This window comes from Notolepis coatsorum (genome assembly GCF_963971535.1).
Source record: "Notolepis coatsorum genome assembly, chromosome: 10".
NCBI lineage: Eukaryota > Metazoa > Chordata > Actinopteri > Aulopiformes > Paralepididae > Notolepis > Notolepis coatsorum.
In genome coordinates, this window is record NC_140174.1 from 50,016,750 (window position 1) to 50,040,589 (window position 23,840).

Here is a 23,840-nt window from a genome sequence, read left to right on the forward strand (position 1 = left end):
GCACATTTATGGATGCAATAAGGCAAAATGATGTAAAATAAACAACTAAATGTGTGTTATTGACGTTTTATTGTCACTAGTTTCATAGAAGACATGTTTAGGAAGCAAAATATAACAAAATCTCAAAATCAACAAAAAAAGTATATTTGACTATTCACCTGCAGTGTCTCGCCTTAAAGGTGCTGTAAGTCGTATGTTTTTGTTCAAATAGGTGTTAAATAGCTCTACATTCTGACAGCCATCACATATAGTGTTTGGTCAGTAACATGGGTCTCTCAGTTATGCAGTAAACAGAGCACTTTATCCAATCAGGAGAGAAAACCCTAAATATACTGTATATATCTTTTATTTCAAGAAATCTTGCCAAGCTAGATTTTCTTACTGCACTGCAATTATTTTGGTATAGGGACATGTCCCATGCCTGTAACCAGAGATATGACTAGAAGGAATGAGAGATGACAGTTCGCAGAACGCAGGGTATTTTCTGCAACAAAGGGAAACAAATGCACGGCCACCTCGACCACCTCGGCCAAACCCAGAAGTTGCTCTGTAGAAAGCGAGCCGATGCGAGCCGAGTAGAGGCGCTCATGGGAACTGTAATTGAAAACACAGAGGAAGTGCTGCTTGCGGCCGGCGAGCGCCACAATTACACGTTAACGCTTTGAGACCCCTGCTGCCGCTGGAACCACATGTACCCCTGCTGGCCTGCCGTTGAATCGCGTCCAGAAGCTTCTCTCCTTTGTCTCCCCTACTCTGTCTCCCTCTCAGCCCTCATGCTGTCTTAATCAGGGAAAATACCAAGGGAGGGAGGAGACCCAAAGTATTACACAACATTACACCCACAAGATGGTGGACCACAGTGGAGAGAGCTCTCTTGACTTGAAGGTTATGATGAACCATGGTTCCATGATGTGCTTCTGGTTTTCCCTCCTTTGCACAAGGATGTGTCGTATTAAGGAGCATTTCATTATATCTGGTTACTGTGTGTCGTTTAGTGGTCATTTAATGGAACTTAACACAAGTCACGTTCTTCACACAGTAGCGTTTGATAATAAGCTCACGTGGTTACGCTCCTCACTGTACTGAACTGACCTCTGGATCACATGTACAGTATTTTGGATGTATAATATGTCAGAATACAATGAAAGATGACATGATGCACTACTGTAGGCCTACTGTCACTGGAACACAGCAACATTATGGGTTCAGTATAAGCTATCCAGCTGCAAGCTAACCTAGCTTAGCACAATTTAATGGGAGCGGACCACGGACCACTAGCCTAGCTTAAAACTCTGGAAGAGGTAAGCACATTTCCCATAATGTTGGCATGCCCCCTTTAACAATGTGATTTATACTGTATCTCAGTACTCCTAACGTGTGTGTGTGTGTGTGTGTGTGTGTGTGTGTGTGTGTGTGTGTGTGTGTGTGCGTGTGCGCGTGCACGTGCGCGTGCGCTCCAGGAAGAAGCTGGCCTCCCGGCTGCAGGAGTCGGAGGAGGCTGTGGAGGCCACCCAGGCCAAGTGCTCCTCCCTGGAGAAGACCAAGCAGAGGCTGCAGGGAGAGGTGGAGGAGCTGTGTATGGACCTGGAGAAGGTACAGTAGCAGGGGGACACATCCTATAAACTCCTTAAAAAAATTACATTAATATTTCTTAAAGATCCCATAATTTTATTTTTTTAATTCAGTCATACAATGTGGGATGTTAATGTCATGAGTATAGTTTCTTCAGCCTCAGAAGTATGCTATAAGTGTTTTAGGTCACCCTCTCTGAATAAAGCCAACTCTCAGTAGGCTAAGGGGGCGTGGCCTTCCGTTCACTAGACACTAGTATAGATGCTTGACTGTCATGGACAAAGCTGCTGGTGCAGCTCAGCTATGTGACTGATGTTGTGCCAATCAGAGCAGCTAGATGTGACTGATGGGCCAATCAGAGCAGCTAGATGTGACTGATGGGAGTAACCTGTGTGTATTGTGTGATATTTCCAAGGAAGCAGATTAGATATCTGAAAAGTCTTGGTTTTGTTGATATCCAGGGGGATATACATCATTATACAACGGCATGCACATTTCTCGATTCTGATTGGCTGAAACAGTCAAGTTACACGCAGGGCCGGATTAACGACCGGGCCGTCCGGGCCGTGGCCCGTGGGCCTCTAATGAACCAAACTTGATATGCATGACCTTGGTGGGCTCTAGGTCAACTCCTGAAAAGGGGGTCAATGTCAGACCTTGCAATCAAAAGTTAGGGGCGCACTGAAATTATGGCAAGGGTTATTAGCCCCCTAACTTTTGATTGCAAAGTCTGACATTGACCCCCTTTTCAGGAGTTGACCTAGAGCCCACCAAGGTCATGCATATCAAGTTTGGTCAATGTCAGACCTTGCAATACACTGTAAGGCACTGTAAGGCTACTGTCCTGCCTCACTTCCAGTGATGAAGCTAAGCTATGCTAACGGAGCATCTATTCCCAAAGCTAAAATGCACGCACAGAGACAAAAAAGGTATGCATCTTCTTGTCTAACTCCAGGGAAGATGTTAAATAAGCTAATTTCCCAAAATAGTGGAGTTATCCTTTAACAATTGTGTGTATTGAGCCGTACTGTATTATTTGTACCCATTCTGCAATCTGTTAAATAAAATTTTTATTAATTCATTAATTCACAGACAGTAACACAGGACAAAAACACATTTCAACCCCCTCCCTTCCCTAATTATAATTTAAATTGACATTCACGTAAAAGTAAGCTTACTATTATATTCTTGTCTCCAACGTTTGTGCATGTTTTTCCTGAGGATGGCGCCATCCCCCCATCTAAACATGATGTGTTTCTTTTCTTTTCTCTTCTTGATTGATTGATTGAAAACTTTATTAACAGATTGCAGAATGGGTACAGTACAGTACAGTACAGCTCAATAATTGTTAAGGGGATGCAGACCAGAGAAAGACTTTCGTCTTGTTTACATCAGGGTCCCCCATTTTCAATTCATCATAACATATATGACATACATGACATACAGATAGACAGTACTGCTACATCTATACATTTATGACATACCAGATTTGCAAATACAGTACTGTTTGTGATACGAAAAGAGTCCAGAAAAGAGAGTATATCCATTTGATGTAGAAACTGTACATTGGAGGAGGTTGGGTAGGTGGGGTGGGGGTGGGGGGGACTGTACATTGGAGGTGGTTGGGGGGGGGGGGGGGGTTGGGTAGGAGGGGTGGGTGGGTGGGTGACACTGTAAATCAAATCAAATCAAATTTATTTGTAAGGCCCGACAACACACGTTAATGTCCCCATGGGCCGTACACGTCTTCTTTAAAAAAGTCAAGAAGAAACATAACAATAAGTCAAGAACAGAACAAGAACACCATAAGGTCCAACAAATTTAAAATAAATGCAAATAAATGAAAGAATGCAAGCACTCCCAGACATACCCCATGCGAAGGTAAGGAAAAACTCACTACAACCTAACAATAGGGAAAAAATGCTCCACAGGCATGTGGAGGAGAGAAACCTTAGAAGGGCCATTCAAGGGGGGATCGCCCTTCTTAGATGTCTAGTAGTGTTGCAGACTGTAAGCAAAACTGTACATTGGAATATTGACAAAACCATACTTGGTCATTTACTGTACATTGGAGGGGGTTGTGTTAGGACATTTACAGGGGCCAGTTTCAAATTGCAGTCTCCCGTAGGTGTTCTTTGAGAGTGTTTTTGAAAGTGGGTAGTGATTCACATTCCTTTAGTTTACAGCTTTGGGTACGGCGTTCCACATTGATGTGGCATAATTGCAAAACGTGTTTAGTCCCTTGTTTGAGCCGAATCTGGGTTTAACATGATTTGTGGAGCTCCCTCTGGTGTTGTGATCGTGGTATTCACTAACCTTTGGGAAGTATTTTGACATGTACATGGGTACCTTGGTCGTGTAGTGTATCTTGTAGACCAGGCCCATTGCAAGTTGCTGTACTCTGTCGTCTACTCTAAGCCATCCTAGGTTGTCAAAGTAGGCAGGGGTGATCAAAGTCCTTTTAGCTTGGCCCTCAAAGCCCACCACTTCTAAATATTCTATATATTTTTTAAAGTGACATAAAAACGCCACTGTGCGTGCATGCACGTGTATGTGTGTGTGGGGGGGCCTCCACAAGAATCTGGCCCAGGGGCCTCTGAAGTCTTAATCTGGCCTTGGTTACACGTGGGTATTTGTAATAACTCCACGCTCTTGGTCCCAGGACCCGCCCACAACCGCATTACTATCACTCCGCCATGCGAGTTTTTAGAAGTGAAAGCAAGATGGCGGACACGCCAGACAAGTAAACATACGAAAGGATATGGTGATAGGGTCATAAAGACTAAATGAAAGACGATTCTGTCACGGCGAATGTGTTAGTTTCTTAAACAATGTTGGATGATGTAATTGATGGGTCATGAGTCATTGTGGAACAAAATAAAAATTTTGCAAATTGATTGATTGATTGATTAATTGCAGATTTTATTACTGTCCGCCTTGTTTCCAACTGGTTAAGTTTAGGCACTCTTTCGAAGTCGCTCTCTTTCGAAGTTGGTTAAGGTTAGAGTTTGTCTTTAGAGCAGGGCGATAGACCACCAGCCCTGATTCCAAACTCTAACCTTAACCAACTTCGAAAGAGAGCGACTTCGAAAGAGTGCCTAAACTTAACCAGTTGGAAACAAGGCGGACAGTAATAAAATTAGGAATCAATCAATCAATCGCTAATTTTATTACTGTCCGCCTTGTTTCCAACTGGTTAAGTTTAGGCACTCTTTCAAAGTCGCTCTCTTTCGAAGTTGGTTAAGGTTAGAGTTTGTCTTTAGAGCAGGGCGATAGACCACCAGCCCTGATTCCAAACTCTAACCTTAACCAACTTCGAAAGAGAGCGACTTCGAAAGAGTCGCCAAGCTTAACCAGTTGGAAACAAGGCGGACAGTAATACAATTTGCAATCAATCAATCAATCAATTCAATAATCCACGCTCACTTAAAACAGCACACCTCCCAGCTGCTTCTATAGAAAGTAGGTTTAAAAAATAAAAATAAAAACCTCTTATAGGGCAAAGAAAACTTTTTTTATTTGTTTTACCTACTTTCTATAGAAGCATCTAAGAATGAAGTTCTATAGAAAGTAGGTTCAAAACAAAAGAAAAGTTGGATGTGTTAGTTTGTTGGATGTCTAGTTGAAAGACAGTTGGATGTCTTAGTTTGTTGGATGAGAGACAGTTGGATGTGTTAGTTTGTTGGATGTCTAGTTGAAAGACAGTTGGATGTGTTAGTTTGTTGGATGTCTAGTTGAAAGACAGTTGGATGTCTTAGTTTGTTGGATGTCTTAGTTGAGAGACAGTTGGATGTCTTAGTTTGTTGGATGTCTTACTGAGAACAGTTGGATGCACTTCCGAGCTGCTTCCACATGGAGGCAACTTCTCTTTTTTTTTTGGGAACTACTTTTTCTGCAGATGGTTTTTTCAATAAATCTTCAATTAATGTGTGTTTATTGTATAGCAATAAGGTTGGATGAATGCGCCAGTTGTATAAAAGCCATTACACCACGTGCAGTCGTGGGTTGTGAGAATTAGACCATGCCTAGGGGGGTCTAACGACCACCCCTAGGCATGGTCTCATTCTCACAACCCACTCCTGCGCGTGATGTAATGCTTTAACACTTTCAGAGCCCAAGCTTAATCTTGATTTACCGCTTGAATGCCCACCATCCACTTCAATGTTAGCATTAATAACGCCTAATCTATGTTTTAAATTATGGCTGTGTCTAATCTGCCCGTCGCTTATCAATGACTCGTTTTCCAGTCAACATTGTCGAAGCGGATTGTTTTTTTATCGGTTTATTTTCGTTTTATAGCATTTTGAAAAGCCCTCGTTTTCAAGGAAAATATAAATATTCCATGATAATCGCCCTTTACTGGAATATTCTAGAATACACAAAAACGTTGTCATTTTTCGGCCTATTTATGAATCGTTTTCAAATAAACACTAGATTAACGATAGTATATGTGTACGTATGCACGCTATATAGGCGATCTGAAAAATCGATTCTCTGATTTCCTCAAAGCAATCGCCCACACACACACATAGGGCGAACGCTGAGATCTCAGCGAATACAACTCTGATTATCCCAAGACTTGTAAAATAGATTCCTTACCTCAGATCAGATGTTTTCCAAAAAGATCATTCCAATTCCTGATCGCCATTCCAAAAATCAATCACTTTTATTGATCCAACGCTACATACTGTACATATGTATTCCACGCTGTTCTGAGGCTCCATAATGAATCCGATCGGCTCGGGTTACATGCCTGAGAAGTAAAATGTGGATTCCGGATTTTTCTTTTCTCATCCATTTTCATTGAGTCCATTCCAAAAGGGTGCGTTACCATCTGGGAGACGATAGGGGCGGTTTTTTCACATCTGAGCTCCTACAGGGGCTGCATACCAACGGGAGACTCGGTTGATGAAATATGAATTCAGATCGCTAATAAAAAAATAAAACGATAATAAACGTCGTGGGCATTCAGGCATTGGGCTGATAAAACGTGATATGACGTTTTTGGGCATTGAAAGTGTTTAAAGGACTTTAGTCATCATTTTCACAATGACAGCAGTTCTAACATCTTCATACATTGTATGTCAACATACCTTCTGTTTAAAAATGCAACAAGATTGAAAAACCCAAATTTTATTTTACTGAATCTTTAATGTAGTGTAATGTTTTTTAACTTGACATCTGTAGTATGCTCCCTTTCAACAAAAATATAATGAAGAAAGAAATGTTTCTTCTAAATGTCTAATTGGTCTGGATTCATTCAAGGATGTGTAGGAGCCTACCATGCATTAAACATGCAGTATATATATCCAGTCCATAAATGTAACCCTTTATCCAAAGTATAAAGTATACATATATATTATGTATTAACCTAAGAACCATACAACTCTGTTTTGAAATAGCTCATATTTGCAGTTGTAAAGTCAATCCAAATCACTTGGGGGTGTGAATGTACAATACAATTGTATTGCCTATATGTATGTCTACTATTACCCTGCCCATACCCATACTTTAACTATGACTTTGAACAAACAACACTAGAGTTTAGATAATAACGTTTGAAAACATTGTGCCTCTGAAATACCTTAAACAGAGTTATATGCAGGCCCGGACTGGCCATCGGGAGCACCGGGAGTTTTCCCGGTGGCCTGGCCTGCACAGATAAAAAAAAATATTATATAAAAAAATAAAAAATTATATATTATTTTTATTATAATTTTTTTTTATTTTTTTTTGCCAGGCCATTGCTTCTAGTTGTGGCGGCGGCGCGGCGCGATAGTTTTTAGATAACCAGGTGGGTGGGGAACAACCAGGATTTCACTGTCTGCGACAGAGTTGGAGAACTATCTGACTCTCTCTCCCTCAAGCGGACACACACACAACAATGGAGCCGTGCTGCCGCTTGTGATTGGTGGAGGCGGGACCAGGCGATACAACTGATTGACAGTGGAGGCGGCGAATGGAATGGCAGATGGCACACTCCCAAAAGGAGTTGTTAAATCTGACATTACAAAAAACAATATGTGGTGGTTATGATTGGGGCTGAAGTTGAATAAACAATTTATGAAAGAGAGAGTCAAAATAATTCCAAGATAATTCAAAGATTACACACCTTTGCCACATTGGCTACAAACATAATCACTGCAAAGTTATCAAAAAAATAAGAATCTGATCAGACACAAGGGTTAAGTTGTTGTTCCCTTTCTAATTTCCTCAAAAACATCTAGTCTAGTTAATGTGATCAATATTATTTGACAATTGATGCTTTTTGTTGGAAATTTCAGTCAGTGAGCTCATACTTTGAGCTCATTTTATAGTTAAAATGATTGAGACAACGCAATGCTCACCACACGTGATACATGTGTCACTATTCTGGCAGTGGCTACTGTTATTATAGTATTGTAATGAAAGGTCTGTTATTTAATGTTTGTGTAAAGGGCTATTTTAACTGTTGATGGGTAGTGCATCAGTACGGTGAATATGGTATTGTGCTCTTGCCTTGTTTGAATAGGTGGAGAGAGTGGTTAACTGTATTATAATAGTAAATAGAAAAATATGTTGTGCTCTTGCTTTTTTCTTTTTGAAGGTGGAGAGAGTACCATTGCTAGTGCCACAACAGTTTTATTTGAGGTTCATAACAGTACATTGTACTAAGCAATTGTTGGCTCATTAGTTTGTGATTCACATGCACTAAAATTCACCAGAATGCAGGAAATTAAGTCTTTGTAACAAAAAAATTCCGGTGGGGGACCCCCAGACCCCCCGCTTAAAAAGTGGCCTGATTGGGGCTATATTTCGCGCTATATCTCCCGGTATGAATTATTTCCCCAGTCCGGCCCTGGTTATATGTTGTATATATGTATAAAAAATTGCTAGAGGAACTTTACAGGGTAACATACAGTTTGACAAATATTAATGAGGTATTAAAAAATGTATTGTTAACTAAGTAAATTTTTCAATATAAGTCTAGTAATGTATGAATTAGTAAATCAAATATAGTATGTTCTGATGAGTAAATAGGGGTGGGATTAAATAAGTGTATGCTCCTTCCCACTCCTTTTCAAATATGTAAATGACAAAAGAAAAAATTGACTTTTTAGTTTGTTCTTTGTTATTTATTTAAAAATAAAATGTATATACATTTATTATTTGAACGGCTTAAGGCTATATATGTACTTGATGTTTGTTTGTTATGTTGCATATCGCTGCTGGCGGGACAAAACCGCATAACTCCAAAAACTAGGGATGCTCGATATTGGCTTTTTTACCGATACCGATATTCCGATATTGTCCAACTCTTAATTTCTGATACCGATATCAACCGATACCGATATATGCAGGGTTTCCCAGTCCAAAAAACTGAATAATTTCAGGTAACTAATAATTTCACTGGATATATATATAACAAATATTGTTATTGTTTTTTTTTTGTTTTTAAACCGATACCGATATTTTCCGATATCACATTTTACTGCCGATATCAGCCGATAATATCGGTCGGCCGATAATATCGGACATCCCTACCAAAAACCCAACTTTTCAGCAGATGAAAAAAATGAACACAGATTTGAGGGCGAATAGAGTTATGAGGTTTAGACAGATGATTGGTTGCTTTCCCATTGTGTAGACTTTGTAAAACCACACACACATGGAGGATGATCTACTCTGAGTTGATAAAAAAAAAAAAATGGAGTTAGGAGGTTTTGTCCCGCCAGCAGCGATATGTTACCGGTCCCAAGGCTATTGGGTACCTTCACAAATCATGTTTGCAGCCGGTCAGCATTCACTCCCTGAAAGTATAGGATAGTGATCAGGAGGAATGAATCCTATTGTTGCTCGGTATTACTCCAATTCTCCTCTGAGAGCTTTATTACAACAAAACTCTCAATTAAACTTCAGTTACCCAAAAATATTCTTATTTACATTAATACATAGGTATTCTTCTCCGTCTAACTCCTGGGTCTCCGGTTATCAAGGTCAATGACTACCAACGTGTACATTCAAGTCGTATACTTTCATATACAGTTCTACCTTGTTCCAATATCTGTGATTAATCAAACCATTAACTTAAATCATGTACATATTTCTCCTTTGTCTCATTTATCAATGGTTGTTCTAATATTCACTTCAATCATTTACATATTCCTCCTCTGGGGTCAATATCAATGGTTGTCATCATATGCACTCTATACGTATACAGTACATGTGAGCCTTGCTGTTAACCCACAGTGTAAAGTCACACTTTCGAATGAAGAAGCAACAGGATAGGAAGATAGAAGGGGAGGGGGGGGATTAAGATAGAGGAAGGAAGAGAAGAGGGGGGAGGGAAGAGATGAGAGAGGAAGGGGGAAAATGTAGGGGGAGAGAGAGGAGTGGAGAGTGAGAGGAGCGGGGAAGGGAGGGAGAGAGGAAGGGAAGAGATGCAGGGGGGGAAGAGAACGGGAGGGAAAGAGAGAGAGGAAGTGGGAAAGGGAGGAAGAGAGGAAGGGGAGGGAGGGAGAGATGAGAGAGAAAGAGGGGAAGAGAATGGCTTAAATATAGTTCTCCTTTAGCCACTGGCTTCAGTGCCACCGGCTTAAACATACTAGTAGTTTAAATACTATCAGGGGTGTAAAAAGTACACAGAAATTATACTTAAGTGAAAGTATGGGTACCGTCTCAAAATCTGACTCAAGTAAAAGTCAAAAGTATCTGGCTAAAAACACACTTGAGTAAAAGTAAAAAAGTCCTACTTTTAAATGTACTTAAGTACTAAAAAGTAAAAGTAATTTTTTTTGGAAAGGGATAGACCAGGGGTCTCAAACTCATTCCATCGTGGGCCAAGTTTTCATTTTAACTATATATTGCACCAGGTGAGTTAGTTGAAGAGGTGAGCCAATTAGTGAAATCATCAGCTGGTGTTTAGGCAAGGCTGGAATGAAACCAAGCATACACTCTGCCCACAATGGAATGTGTTCTGCGATAGACAATGCTGAAATGAAAGAACAGAGGACACTTTTTTTGCATAAAAATTATTTAATGCACTTCTCCATTGAAGGTAAACTAACATGGACGGCATTCACATCACAGCATGAATAATATCACAATATTAAAAACAGAATGGTGTATCCTGAATAATATCACAATATTAACCACAGCATACTGGATTATCCTGAATAATATCACAATATTAAAGACAGAATACTGGAGTACCCTGAATAATATCACAATATTAAAGACAGAATACTGGGAGTACCCTGAATAATATCACAATATTAACCACAGCATAATGCGGATTTGACTGTCTATTCTTCTGATAGCAGGTATTTAATCAAAGATCCCCGCTTTCTAGTGTTGCACAAGGACCAATCAGCATGGGTATGGGCGGGTTAATTTTCCATTGATGGGGATTTGATTGGTTGTTTACCTGCACCTTGCAGGATTAATAACGTTAACGTTAGTTCGGCCAGATAAACAATTAAAATATACTAATTAAAATGGTTGGACCTGTGAGATTTGTACTTTGTACTTTGTAGGTCTGCATTTTAAATGTAAGGAGTAAAAAGTATGTTTTTTTTCTCTGAAATGTAATAGAGTAAAAGTACAAAGTATACAAACCTAATAATACTCAAGTAAAGTACAAATCCCCCAAAACAGTACTTAAGTATTGTAACAAAGTACAATTACTCAAGTACTTTACACCCCTGAATACTATTACAAGGTACCATTGAAACAACAGGTCGTCACGTGTCACAAATACCACTAGTTCAATGAACACCAAGGATAAACTTACTTTTACTGTACAACCTACTTGCGGTAGTTTAAGACTGCTCTTAAACTTCATGGGAAATATTCCTTTACTTGAATCATTTGCTCTTATTTTGCTCTCAAACTTTACAAAATGGTGTATCATTAGCATTCAGCTCTGACTGGTGTATTGGTGACATGTGTGTCCTGGTGACATGTGCGTCCTCCGGCATTCGGACACATTTCAACGGATAGCAATTACCCTTATTTCATATTTTCGTTAAGTCACCTCATTTCACATTATAGACAAATAACCTTATTCCACATTCCAATCAAGTGCTCAGGGCCCAGTATTGAATCAACAAGTTACAATGTAACTTAATATAATAATGTCTCTTATACCCCAACGGCAAGTATGCGCTACTAGTAACTGATAACGTGGAAAACGCCATCTTTCCTCGTGGCCACTGCATATCACAATGTGCGCCCATATAACATACTTCACATTCTTATTGACGTTATTAAACATTCAACTAATTTCACAATTCTCGTTACTCATATCACCTAACGGTATAACCTCTAACAGTAGTGTTTTCTGTACTTTTCACAGCGTACTGACCTGAAAGTATAGCATAGTGATCAGGAGGAATGAAGACGCGTGTTGCTCGGTATTACTCCAATTCTCCTTTAACGTGAGAGGGCGGAAACCGTCACCTAGGGGGACCTGGCGCATCGCCTGAACTACTAGGTTTCGCTCTTCACTTCCTGGCTAATCAATTCTCCATATCGCAGTCAATGTGAACTTAGTTAATTATTTTGACGTATAGCTGGTAATATAAAGTTTATCACAATTCTTCTAATCATAAAAATTAGATATAAACAATTGCAAAAATTACACAAGATTATGCACATATTCTTGAGAGTACTACACATATTTGAAATAAACTTCAATCAAATCAAAATCAAAATTTGTGGTTCGTCGTCCGAGGTGGTAGATTATCTATCCATCGCAATGTCACTGAAGAAATATTATGTTCTGGTTCTTTATCTTTATCTTTATTATCTTTCCCCTCCCCCAGGCCAGCGGCTGTGGCCAGGCTCTAGATAAGAAACAGCTGGTTCTTGCTCTTTATTATCTCTCCCCCCTCCCCTCCAGGCCAGCGGCTGTGGCCAGGCTCTAGATAAGAAACAGCGGGTGCTGGACAAGCAGCTCGGGGACTGGAGGCAGAAGTGTGAGGAGCTGGTGGCCGAGGTGGAGAGCTGCCAGAAGGAGAGCAGGCTGCACGCCACCGAGCTGTTCAAAGTCAAGACGGCCCACGAGGAGGTCCTGGAGCAGGGAGAGGTGCTGCGCAGAGAGAACAAGGCTTACCAGGGTAAAGAACCAGGGATGCGCCGGGTGGTGTTTTTGATATCGGTACCCATATCCGATTCCCCCTGCCTATAATCGCCATATACCGATTCCGACGGTTTTGTGCAAATACGGGTGCGAAAATTGGTTCATTGCTTTTCAGATGTGCCTGATCTTCAAAGAGTGTATTGTGATTCCCCATAACAAATAAGGGACACACAACCATGTATTTAAAGGAGAAAAGCCTTTTGTTCTGTTGTTCACATAGCATGTGTAATAAGTGACAGCAAAAGGCAATTTATGCAATTACCGGTATCCAACAATCAGCCATAAAAATACAATAGGGCTGATTCTGATTGTGTTTTTTTTTTAAAGCCCAAATTGGTCGATTGTCTGCTGCATCCGTAAGAGCCTTAGACCTACACAGGTTCAAGAATATAAAGAAGTTAAAGGTGATGTTAAAGTGGTATTGTACGTGGTGCAGTTATTCTGCTCTGATTAAAGGTTATGTAAAACTGGTATGTGGTCCAATTATGCCTCTCTGATTAGAGGTTATGTTAAAGTGGTAGGTGGTCCAGTTATGCTGCTCTGATTACGTCCTCTTGAAGTTGACAGGCTTCAAATGTGAAAGTATATAATCTTCATACATTTTGCCATGTTTTCTATATGCAAATTTTTTCTTCTTCAAAGTAACTAGTAACTGATGGGTTCAGATAAATGTAGTGGAGTAAAAAGTAAAATATTTCCTTTGAAATGTAGTGGAGTAAAAATATAAAGTTCCCTAAATTGAAAATACTCACGTAAAGTACAAGTAGCTCGAAATTGTGCTTAAGTACAGTATTTAAGTAAAAAATACTTTCCACCACTGTTTGTTACATGGTCCACCATGTCTCCCTTTGACGCTCTGACCCCTCCAGAGGAGATCACCGACCTCACAGACCAGCTCTCGGACGGGGGCAAGAGCGTCCATGAGCTCCAGAAAACCAAGAAGAAGATTGAAATGGAGAAAGAAGAGCTGCAGGCCTCCTTGGAAGAGTCTGAGGCCGCCTTAGAGGTAAGACCACCGTTACACCACTGCTTATCTAATGTACTAGCTATGGTGTTAGGAATGTCTGTACGCAGTGATGTTTATCTCCCTTCTACAGTGCGTACAGGACAGCAATTTTCCACAAGTGTGTAATTTGCTGCCTTGCCTTTCATCATAGTGGTCGTCTGTGTTGTTTTGTTTGTTTGTGTTTTAGTGTTCTGCTTTGTTAGGCAATTCAGTAGTGACAGGACACAAGAGGACTCTGACACGTTCTCCCTAGTATTTAACCTTTTAATCCACTACATTTATCTGAACCCATCAATTTAGGAACTATAGAAATAAATTAAACCACATTATCAGAGGAGCTAAAAACATTACTACAATATGGAATTATCTAAAAACAAAAACAACATGACAACAACAATTAACTCTATCCTCAACTAAAATAATTTACTTAATCAGTTGCCTAATGAATTTAAGGTTGATGGGGGTATTATCACTGAGCCGCAATTAATTGCCAATCATTTTAATCGTTTTTTCTCAGAAGCTGGTCCAACTCTTACTCTTCCATTTAGTAATCATAGTCCCCTTCAGTTTATGAATCCTCCAATCAATGAAAGTGTTAGGGATTGGTGTTGGCAGAGGACCCAAACGCAGAACAGGATGAGGAGAAGGCAATAGGCAAAACGAGACATGGAGCCAGGGGTGAAGTAAAAAACATAAAGCTTTACTTCAGCAACAAAACAAGGATAGCACAGCAATGGCTGGCAGATAGCAAAATACAAAACATGAACCAAAAACCACAGCAGAGCTGGTAGGGAAAAAAACTAAATAATCTACAAACAAACACTGACCAAAAACGAACTGTAACCACGAAAAACAAAGATGGTAACAAACTGGAAACCAACACTAGAAACACTTACTACAACATACTGGAGGGAGTCACAGGATCACAGGAACAGAGTAACTGACAGAACATGACAGCAAACAGGAACATGGACAGGAACACAAACAGCAGTAGCAAACAGCAGACAATGACCCGACACAGGGAAGGGGGCAGACAAGACAAGAGAGATATACACAGACTAATTGACACATGAGGGTGATTGGGAACGAGACACACCTGGGAAGGGACAGACTGAACACACTCGCGTAAAATACTAAAATAACAACACAAGACCAAACACACTGGGGCAACACTAAAAGACAAGAATAAACATAACAACAGAAGGAAACTAACAACTAGGAACATAACACTTAACAGGGGAACATAAGGGCAAGAGACAAAATAACAGGGGAAGGACACAGAGAGACATGGAAACACTAAAGAGCCACCAGTGCACCAGGAGGGTATGCACTGGTGAGGGTGGTCCAAGGGTGAATGGAGGGATCTGTCCAGCAGGTAGGGGAATGTGAGGAGCAGGAGGAGGGATCTGGGCAGGGAAAAACCTCTGAACGGGGGAAGGAACAGGTGGACCGCAACAGAAAGTTTAAATTTCTTGCCGGTTACAGAGGATGAGGTTCGGGAGATCTTGATCAACCTGGGGGACTCTTCTCTGGGTTATGGTATTGGAGGTAGATTACTGATATCCATTCAAGAATCCATTGTGAAGCCATTATCTCATATTTTTTATATATTACTGGAGAAGGGAATCGTCCCACAGGAACTTAAAATAGCTAAAATCATCCCTATTTATAAAGATGATGATCCAGCCATCTTCAACCATTACAGACCTATATCAATCCTGCCTGCCTTGTCAAAAATACTTGAAAAACTTGTCTATAAAAGATTCTCAGCATCTCAATAAGCACAATATTATTTACACTCACCAATACGGGTTTAGAAAGAAACATTCAACATATATGGCAATCACACATCTAATTAATGAAATATACAAAGCTAAAGACAGAAAGGAAAAGACTATATGTATTTTTCTTTAGACTTATCAAAGCAAAAGCTCTCACATCTTGGAATAAAAAACAATGCACTGCTTTGGTTCACCAGTTACCTTAAAGATAGATCAGTCTGTATCCTATATATAATGGGACCAATTATCCTTTCTTCCTTTACTTTGCGGTCTGCCACAAGGTTCAATTATTGGGCCTTTGTTATTTTTGTTATATATCAATGACATCCCTAACGTCTCAGAGAGGCTGTCGAAAATCTTATTTGCAGATGAAACAAGTGTATTATATTTACATAAAGATCCTGATACCATCATTAAGGTCTTAAATTACAACCTGTTAAGCTGTAGGAATATTTCGCCTAAAGGTACATGCCTAAGTAAATGGAAGATTGCTCCACTTCTGCAAGGGGCAATTTGCATGTTCTTGGTATCTAGGAACATCTAGGGACCTGGGGCTATGTATTTCCAGTGTCAGAAATATTGTGTCTGTTACTAGGCAGAGTAAATTGTAATGAAGAAAAGGAGAATATAAATTATGATTTATTTTTGCATCTTTGATGGTGAATAATACCATGTTAAATCTGCGGGGTACGAGAAAATGCTCACTGAGCTCATTCACCACCTTATTGAGATCATGTGTACAAAAAATCTAAGCAAATGAATAAAGGGAAGATGATTAAACAAAAGGATTTGTAGATACAGTAATTAATGATAATCGATTTTAATTATAAATTCATATTTGACCTTGAACTTGACCTTGACCTTATTATGGCCAAATCATACATCTATGGATAGGGAAAATTCTCCTCTTTCCAATGACAGGGTTGAATCTGGATTTAGTCATTTCCTTGCGGTTTTACGATAATTAGCATTTTCCGATAAATTCGTATTTCCGATCAATCGTATAAAACATCGGTAAAAATGAAAATATACACTTTGACTACGGTTTTTGATAGTGTTATGGTCTTTACTCTTGGCTACAAAAAAAATATTTAAAAATATTAACCTCTTAACATCCAAGGGCCCACATGTGGACGATTCTTTGCCGACCTCTAGTGGCTCGGGTGTGCATTTCTTTTAATACAATATATAGATAGAATTAAAGCCATTTTTGTTGCCTGTCGATTGCCCTTTCAGGTGACAAAATCCGTTCAGCGGTTCTCGAGTTACATGCCGATATGTGAGGCATGCCCCAAAGTACGCAAAAGTACACATTACCACCCCCGACTCCCGGGGCTCTAGCTCCGTCAATCATTTGGCGATCTCGAAAATCGTTGCACAGGGTTGTAGCCAATGAGTGTGGCTTTCCAATGATACCCCATGATATGATAATTGGGGATGTAATACGGTCTCTATTGATCGATTTATGTAGGGGGACCTTAAGGCTTAACAGGTTGAACTTAACAAACTATCAATTAGGTTTAAATGCAACAAATTATCACTAAACATTAAAAAAACGAATACAATTTATTTTGGTCTCAAATCTGTGATTTTTAACTCCTCATCTAAAGTAGTGATCAATGACATCCCCATAACTAGGGTGTGTTCTACACGATTCCTTGGTGTTCTGCTTGATGAATCTTTATCATGGAAACCTCATATTACAGTCATAACTACAAAAATTGCCAAGAGTATTGGTATTCTTGGAAAAACACATCACTTGATGAGCACTGAGGTTGCCACTATGTTATATTACTCTATGGTTTACCCATATATCAATTACTGTAATTTAGTTTGGGGTAGTACTCATCAGACCAAACATGAGCCCATATACCGTCTGCAGAAACTAGCTCTAAAAATAATCAGCTGTGTACATCGAAGTCATTCTTCTCAGCCTCTGTTTCATAAATTAGGTATCCTCAGTGTTTATCAAGTGAATTCTGTATTTTATATTGATTTAATCTCAGTATAATTTAGCTTCTTGGAGAATGCCACATACAAGCCCCTAGAGCAGTGGTCACCAACCTTTTTAAGCCCAAGATAACTTTTTCTTTTTTGGTGAAGGCAAGATCTACCTATTGAAGCGTTGAGAGAAAAAGACAGCCAAGATTGTACTTTAAACTGAATTACTTTTATTTGCCTGTATTCTAATTACATGCAATGCTTTGGTCCAACATTAAAACGTCAAAGTAGAACTATTATGTTATTAACATTGACAAACATATTTACAATTAGCATTTTATAAAGTAGAACTGTAATGTGTACTTTCTCAGTCAGTGCTAAGTGCAGCATTACTTTTCACATCAAAACAAAAGTAGAACTGTAATGTGTACTTTCTCAGTCAGTGCTAAGTGCAGTCAGTGCTAAGTGCAGCATCATTTTCACATCAAAACAAAAGTAGAACTGTATGTGTACTTTCTCAGTCAGTGCTAAGTGCAGCATCACTTTTCACATCAAAACAAAGGTAGAACTGTAATGTGGACTCTCAGGGTAAGATCTAAAAAAAAAAAAAAAAAAAAAAAATTGATTTTCATGGAAATATCTACAGGGACAGTCTCAAAGATCGACCAGTCGATCAAGATCGACGGGTTGGTGACCACTGCCCTAGAGGGTTTTTAGGCAATTCTCCTTCACATCTCTTTGTGGATTATATTGTATTATGTAATTGTTTTTATATGTGTAAATAAACAAAACAAAACAAAACAAAACGTAATGTGTAAAGAGTTGTTCAGGAGTGAAATTGTGTTAGCGGGTCTGACACTGGGGGGAGAAAAGCACCACAGGCAACAAGCTGGAGTCGTGGTGGCGGCGATCCCTGTCCCTGATTAGGCTTGTCAGACGTTGTTATGTGCTGCGATAACGACAAGAGTTAATGTGGACGAGCAGCCCTGGGCTATACTACACAGACCTGTCTCACCTCCAACTAACCCCTGGCCTGACCTCCGCCTCTGCTGCCCTCTCCCTGTCTGTCAATCTCCCTCTACTGCCCTCTCCCTGCTTGGTCTAACCCAACCTCCTTACTACTTTCTTTCTTTCTTTCTTTCTTTCTTTCTTTCTTTCTTTCTTTCTTTCTTTCTTTCTTTCTTTCTTTCTTTCTTTCTTTCTTTCTTTCTTTCTTTCTTCTCCCCCTTCATTCTCCAATCCCTATCTCTCCCATGCCTATCTCTGTCTCTTTCCCTGCCTCTCTCACTCCCTGACTCTCTTTCTCCCTGCCCCCATCTTTCTCTGTCTCTCTCTCCCTGCCTCTCTCTCTCTCTCTCTATCTCTCTGCCTCTCTCTCTCTCTCTCTCTCTATCGCTCTCTCTCTCTCTCTCCCTGTCTCTCTCTCTGTCTCTCTCTCACTGTCTCTTTCCCTGCCTCTCTCACTCCCTGACTCTCTTTCTCCCTGCCCCCCTCTCTCTCTGTCTCTCTCTCCCTGCCTCTCTCTCTCTCTCACTTTGTCTCTCTCTCTCCCTGCCTCTCTTTCTGTGTCTCTCTCACTCCGTCTCTCTCTTTCCCTGCCTCTCTCACTCTATCTCTCTCTGCCTCTCTTTCTCACTGCCTCTCTCTCTCCATGCCTTTCTCTCCCTGCCTTTCTCTCACTCTCTCTCCCTCCCTCTCTCTCCCCCTGCACCTCTCTCTCTCCCTGCCCCCCTCTCTCTCTGTCTCTCTCTCTCTCCCTCTCTCTCCCCCTGCACCTCTCTCTCTCCCTGCCCCTCTCTCTGTCTCTCTCTCTCTCTCCCTCCCTCTCTCTCCCCCTGTCCCCCTGCACCTCTCTCCCTCCCTCCCTCTCTCTCCCCCTGCACCTCTCTCTCTCCCTGCCCCTCCCTCTCCAGGCTGAGGAGACCAAGGTTTTGAGGCTACAGCTGGAGCTGTCCCAGGCTAAAGGGGACCTGGAGCGCAGACTGCAGGAGAAGGAGGAGGAGGCTGAGGCTGCCAGGTACTAGAAATACCTCCACAACACATAAACTAGTGCTACATTCCCAGTTCTTCCAATTTCCTAATTTCTGTTACTAACACTCTAATAATGTTATTTACCCTCTCTTCCATTCTGCTCACATAACCCTTATTACAGTCTATGCCTGACTGCTAGGCTAACTTTGCAGGTAAGACCTGTCTTATAGAACTGCTTTCTTTTCTGCCTTTTTGCTCTTATATTCTGATAATATATATGTGTATATATACATATATATATAAGTACAAGTATATATATATCTGTAGCCTTCTAAATGTCTTATCAGTTCATCTATTCACATCCTCACCCTGACGTTACCCCTCTCCTGCTCTGCTCAGGAAAAGCCACCAGAGGGCGGTGGAGTCCCTGCAGGCCAGTTTGGACGTGGAGGTGAAAGGTCGTGCTGAGGGTCTGAAGCTGAAGAAGAAGCTGGAGGCGGACATCAACGATCTGGAGCTCCAGGTGGACCTCCTCAACAAGAACAACGCCGAGCTCAGCAAGAACGCCAAGAAGACACAGCAGCAGATCAAGGTCTGGGTTTACAGTCTGTCTTTCATAGGATGCTCTGCTTTCTGACAGTTTACGTCTCTCTCTTCCTCTCTCTTTTTGTAATTTTATTTAAATTTTTTTTCCAAATTTCAATACAAAACGGACAAACAGAAACAACACTTGTGAAACAAACTTTTTTTTTTATAAAATAAGAAGAAATAACTAATACAAAAAATTATATAACAAAACAAAAAGGGCCATTCATTCACCATTTCTCTCCATATTTCATGCAGTCACACAAATTCTGGCCTCATGGGCCTCACCAGTTCCCGCCATGTCTTCCACCTTTCCTCAAACCTTTCCTTCTGTTGTCTCAGCTCATAGCTCATACAGTAGGTCAACCTTTCCATCACATGGATCTCATTGATCACTTCCATCTATTCTCCCTCCGCCTGTACCACCTGACCCCTCCACTCCCTTGTGAGAGCCTTTTTAGTTGCACTCTCTCTCTCTTCTCTCTTGCCCCTTCCTCCTCTCTCTCTCTCTTCTCTCTTGCCCCTTCCTCCTCTCTCTCTCTCTCTTTCTCTCTCTCTCGCTGTCTTCTTTCCCTCTGTATTCACCCCCACCCCCCCCCCCCCAGAACAGAATCACTCTTTATTTCTCTCACCCTGCTCTGCAAACTCAATACATCAACTGATTAAACAGACAGATAAACAGACTTTCTGGAGGTGCTTCGTGATATTCACCTGCTCCCCTGTCCTCCCTTCCCATCCATCCCGCCCCAGGAGCTGCAAGCGCAGTTGGAGGAGGAGGTGCACGGCCACGAGGAACAGAGGGAGGAGCAGGCGGCCGTGGAGCGACGGTGCCTCCTACTGGTCAGCGAGGGAGGGGAGACGCGCTCCGCCCTGGAGAACGCAGAGAGGTCACGCAAGGCCCTGGAGACCGAGCTGCAGGAGACCAACGACAAGTACAACGACCTCAACAACCAGGTGACATGCTGGTCACTTTGCGTGGTCGTCACCTCTACTTAAATCTACTTCAGGGACATGCTGGTGAGATTGGAGGGGATCAAATGAAGGAAAGGGCACCTGCAGTGCTCTGTTTTTGGACAGCCTATGTAGTCAATCCAAATCCTGTGGTGTGGGTGGAAAGTGTCAACAGAGAATGATTACATAACATTACATTAGATTAGATTCAAATGTATTGTTATTATACAGCACAAGTACAGTACAACGAAAATAAGTTTGGCATCCAACTAGAGTGTAAATGTAACAGTAAAGTGCAATAGTAATATACAATGTACAGGTGATTAAACTGGGTATAGAATATATACACTAGTACTACTCAGTATAGTGCTAATCAAATGTATGTACAGGGTTGTAGTATTAATATGTACAGTGATACAGGTACAAGACACTATGGTAGTCAGTCATACTGACCAGCAGTGTAACTAGTAAGAGTAGGTAAGGGATATGTACAGATATAGAATCTACACATAGAAGAAAAAAAAAGATGCAGGCATGTACAGACAGATGTGGATAGATATGTATACGCTAAGAATAAAGATATATATATGGTAAATACAGCATTATTGTACATGCTACCATACAGCGTTTTATGCAGATCTATACATAGGTATATGGAAGGATTATATGCAGGTATAAGGACTCACTTTTATCAATTTGATTAGCTATTCTGCTATACTGATTGTTACCAGCAGTAGTAGCGTTTGTTCTATGCAATTTATTTAGTTTCACTTGATATATAATAGACTTTTAGTTTTAGAATATAATAAATATATAGCCTATATATAATGGAAAAGGGGCACTTTGGCATATGAAGGCAAAGGGCCAATGGCTCAAGCCCTAGGCTCAGACCCTCAGAATCTCTATTGCTTTACTTTTCACTCTGTGTTTGACTTGATTTGTGTATGGAACCAGTCTAAACACAATCTGCACCTTCTCAACTACAACTGACCCAACCGTGAATCTGGTCAATGTGTCTTGAGAGAGAACAGAAGAAAATACCATAGACTGTGTCAGTCAGTGGACTTAAAGGAAAACTCCCAACATTTTGGGAAATTAGCTTATTTGGCATCTACCCTGGAGTTAGACAAGAAGATACATACCTTTTTTTTTCTCTGTGCATGCAGTAGGTAGGAAGACGTGCACCGTTAGCCTAGCTTAGCGTCAGTCACTGGAAGTAGGTTCCTCAATTAGCCTAGTTCCAAACGTCTTCCTACTCCTACTGCATGCACAGAGAAGAAAAAGGTATGCATCTTCTTGTCTAACTCCAGGGTTCCAAAAATGTTGGAGTGTTAAGATACATACCTTTTTCTTCTCTGTGCATGCAGTAGGAGTAGGAAGACGTGCACCGTTAGCCTAGCTTAGCATCAGTCACTGGAAGTAGGTTCCTCCATTAGCCTAGTTCCCAACGTCTTCCTACTTCTACTGCATGCACAGAGAAGAAAAAGGTATGCATCTTCTTGTCTAACTCCAGGGTAGATGGCAAATAAGCTAATTTCCCAAATGTTGGAGTTTTCCTTTAAGATAAGATAAGATATTCCTTTATTGATCCCCTTGGGGAAATTCAGGCATCATAGCAGCATGGGATACAGGTAGCAGACATGATACAGGTCATAAAATTATAGTGCAGTGAAGAAGTAAAAATAAAAATAGATAAAAATAGGCAGTGTAAACAATATAACAATATAATTAACTCTGAGCATTGCGCATATGGGCAAGTAGGCAGTGTAAATAGGTCAAGGTGCAAGATGAGGGTATGTATGCAGTTGCACTCTCAGTTATATTTGCCCTACAATAAATATAGTTACAATATATATATAATCGAATATCTAAGATACAAAGCTTGAGTTAGCCATTTGTAACCATGTTCGTCTGTGTCTCTGGCTTCAGTTCCAGACAGCCCTGAGCACCAGGAGGAAGCTGGAGGTGGATCTGCAGGCCGTTCAGCAGGAACACGAGGAGCTGCAGAACGAGCTGCGAGGCTCCGCAGACAAGGCTAAGAAGGCTAGCTGTGAGGTAAGAGGGTCAAAGTTCAAATGAAATGTATTTGTAAAGCCCCAAATCACAAGGTAATGTCCCCATGGGCTTTAAACAAGTCAAGAAGAAACATCACAATAAATCAAGAACAAAAAACCACCATAAAATCCTAAATAAATGCAACACTCCCAGACATACCCCAGCGAAGGTAAGGGCCGTTCAAAGGGGGATCCCCCAACTTGGATGTCGGTGATAATATAAATATTGTAGTGTCGCTAGGGATGATCGATGGGTGGAGAATAAAACAGGTGAATAGTTGGTATGTATGTCAAATTTAATTTGATTTAGGTAAGAGGATGCAGGGCATGAACTATGCCTCCTTTTACTACAAATCAATTGTCACCTGAAGATGCCATAGAATATTGGTGTACAATTGAACCCTTGCACTGAAGAACCATATAACTCTGTTTTTGGACAGCCTATGTAGTCAATCCAAATCAAGAGTGTGAATGAAGAAAATCTCGATCTCATTCTCTATAGTACTATCTTTAACTATGAATTACCGCAACACTCTAACTTACCATCTTTAGAAAATAAAGTTTGAAAACATTATTCCTTTGAAAACCTTCTTCATCTGAGGTACTCAGATAGATCACCTGTGATATTACACTGAAAAGGAAAATGTAATCTTCTCTAAGTAACGATTATTGGACTACTTCTATCTGATCAATAACAAACCTTTATAAGTTCTGGAGCCTTTTCAGTTCAGGACCCAAACAGAGTACATGTTGTCCCACCCTGGGACCCAGGCTCATTCAAACCTATTAATAGTTCTGCCATTTCACAAACCCACCAGAGACAGTCTGGTGACCCATTTGGTGCTTTTCTAAAAACC

At 40.6% G+C, this 23,840-nt stretch overlaps 1 protein-coding gene across 1 annotated transcript in view; it reads left to right on the forward strand.

The window, feature by feature from the left end:
• The window catches only part of LOC311235082 (myosin heavy chain, skeletal muscle), a 46,859-nt gene that overhangs the window by 17,149 nt on the left and 5,870 nt on the right, over positions 1-23,840 (forward strand). The window contains exons 8-14 of the mRNA XM_084322427.1: positions 1,461-1,593; positions 12,455-12,671; positions 13,564-13,700; positions 19,336-19,439; positions 19,793-19,985; positions 20,729-20,932; positions 22,859-22,984. Coding sequence (XP_084178553.1) covers positions 1,461-1,593; positions 12,455-12,671; positions 13,564-13,700; positions 19,336-19,439; positions 19,793-19,985; positions 20,729-20,932; positions 22,859-22,984 — 1,114 coding nt within the window. The remainder of the gene's footprint in view (positions 1-1,460; positions 1,594-12,454; positions 12,672-13,563; positions 13,701-19,335; positions 19,440-19,792; positions 19,986-20,728; positions 20,933-22,858; positions 22,985-23,840) is intronic.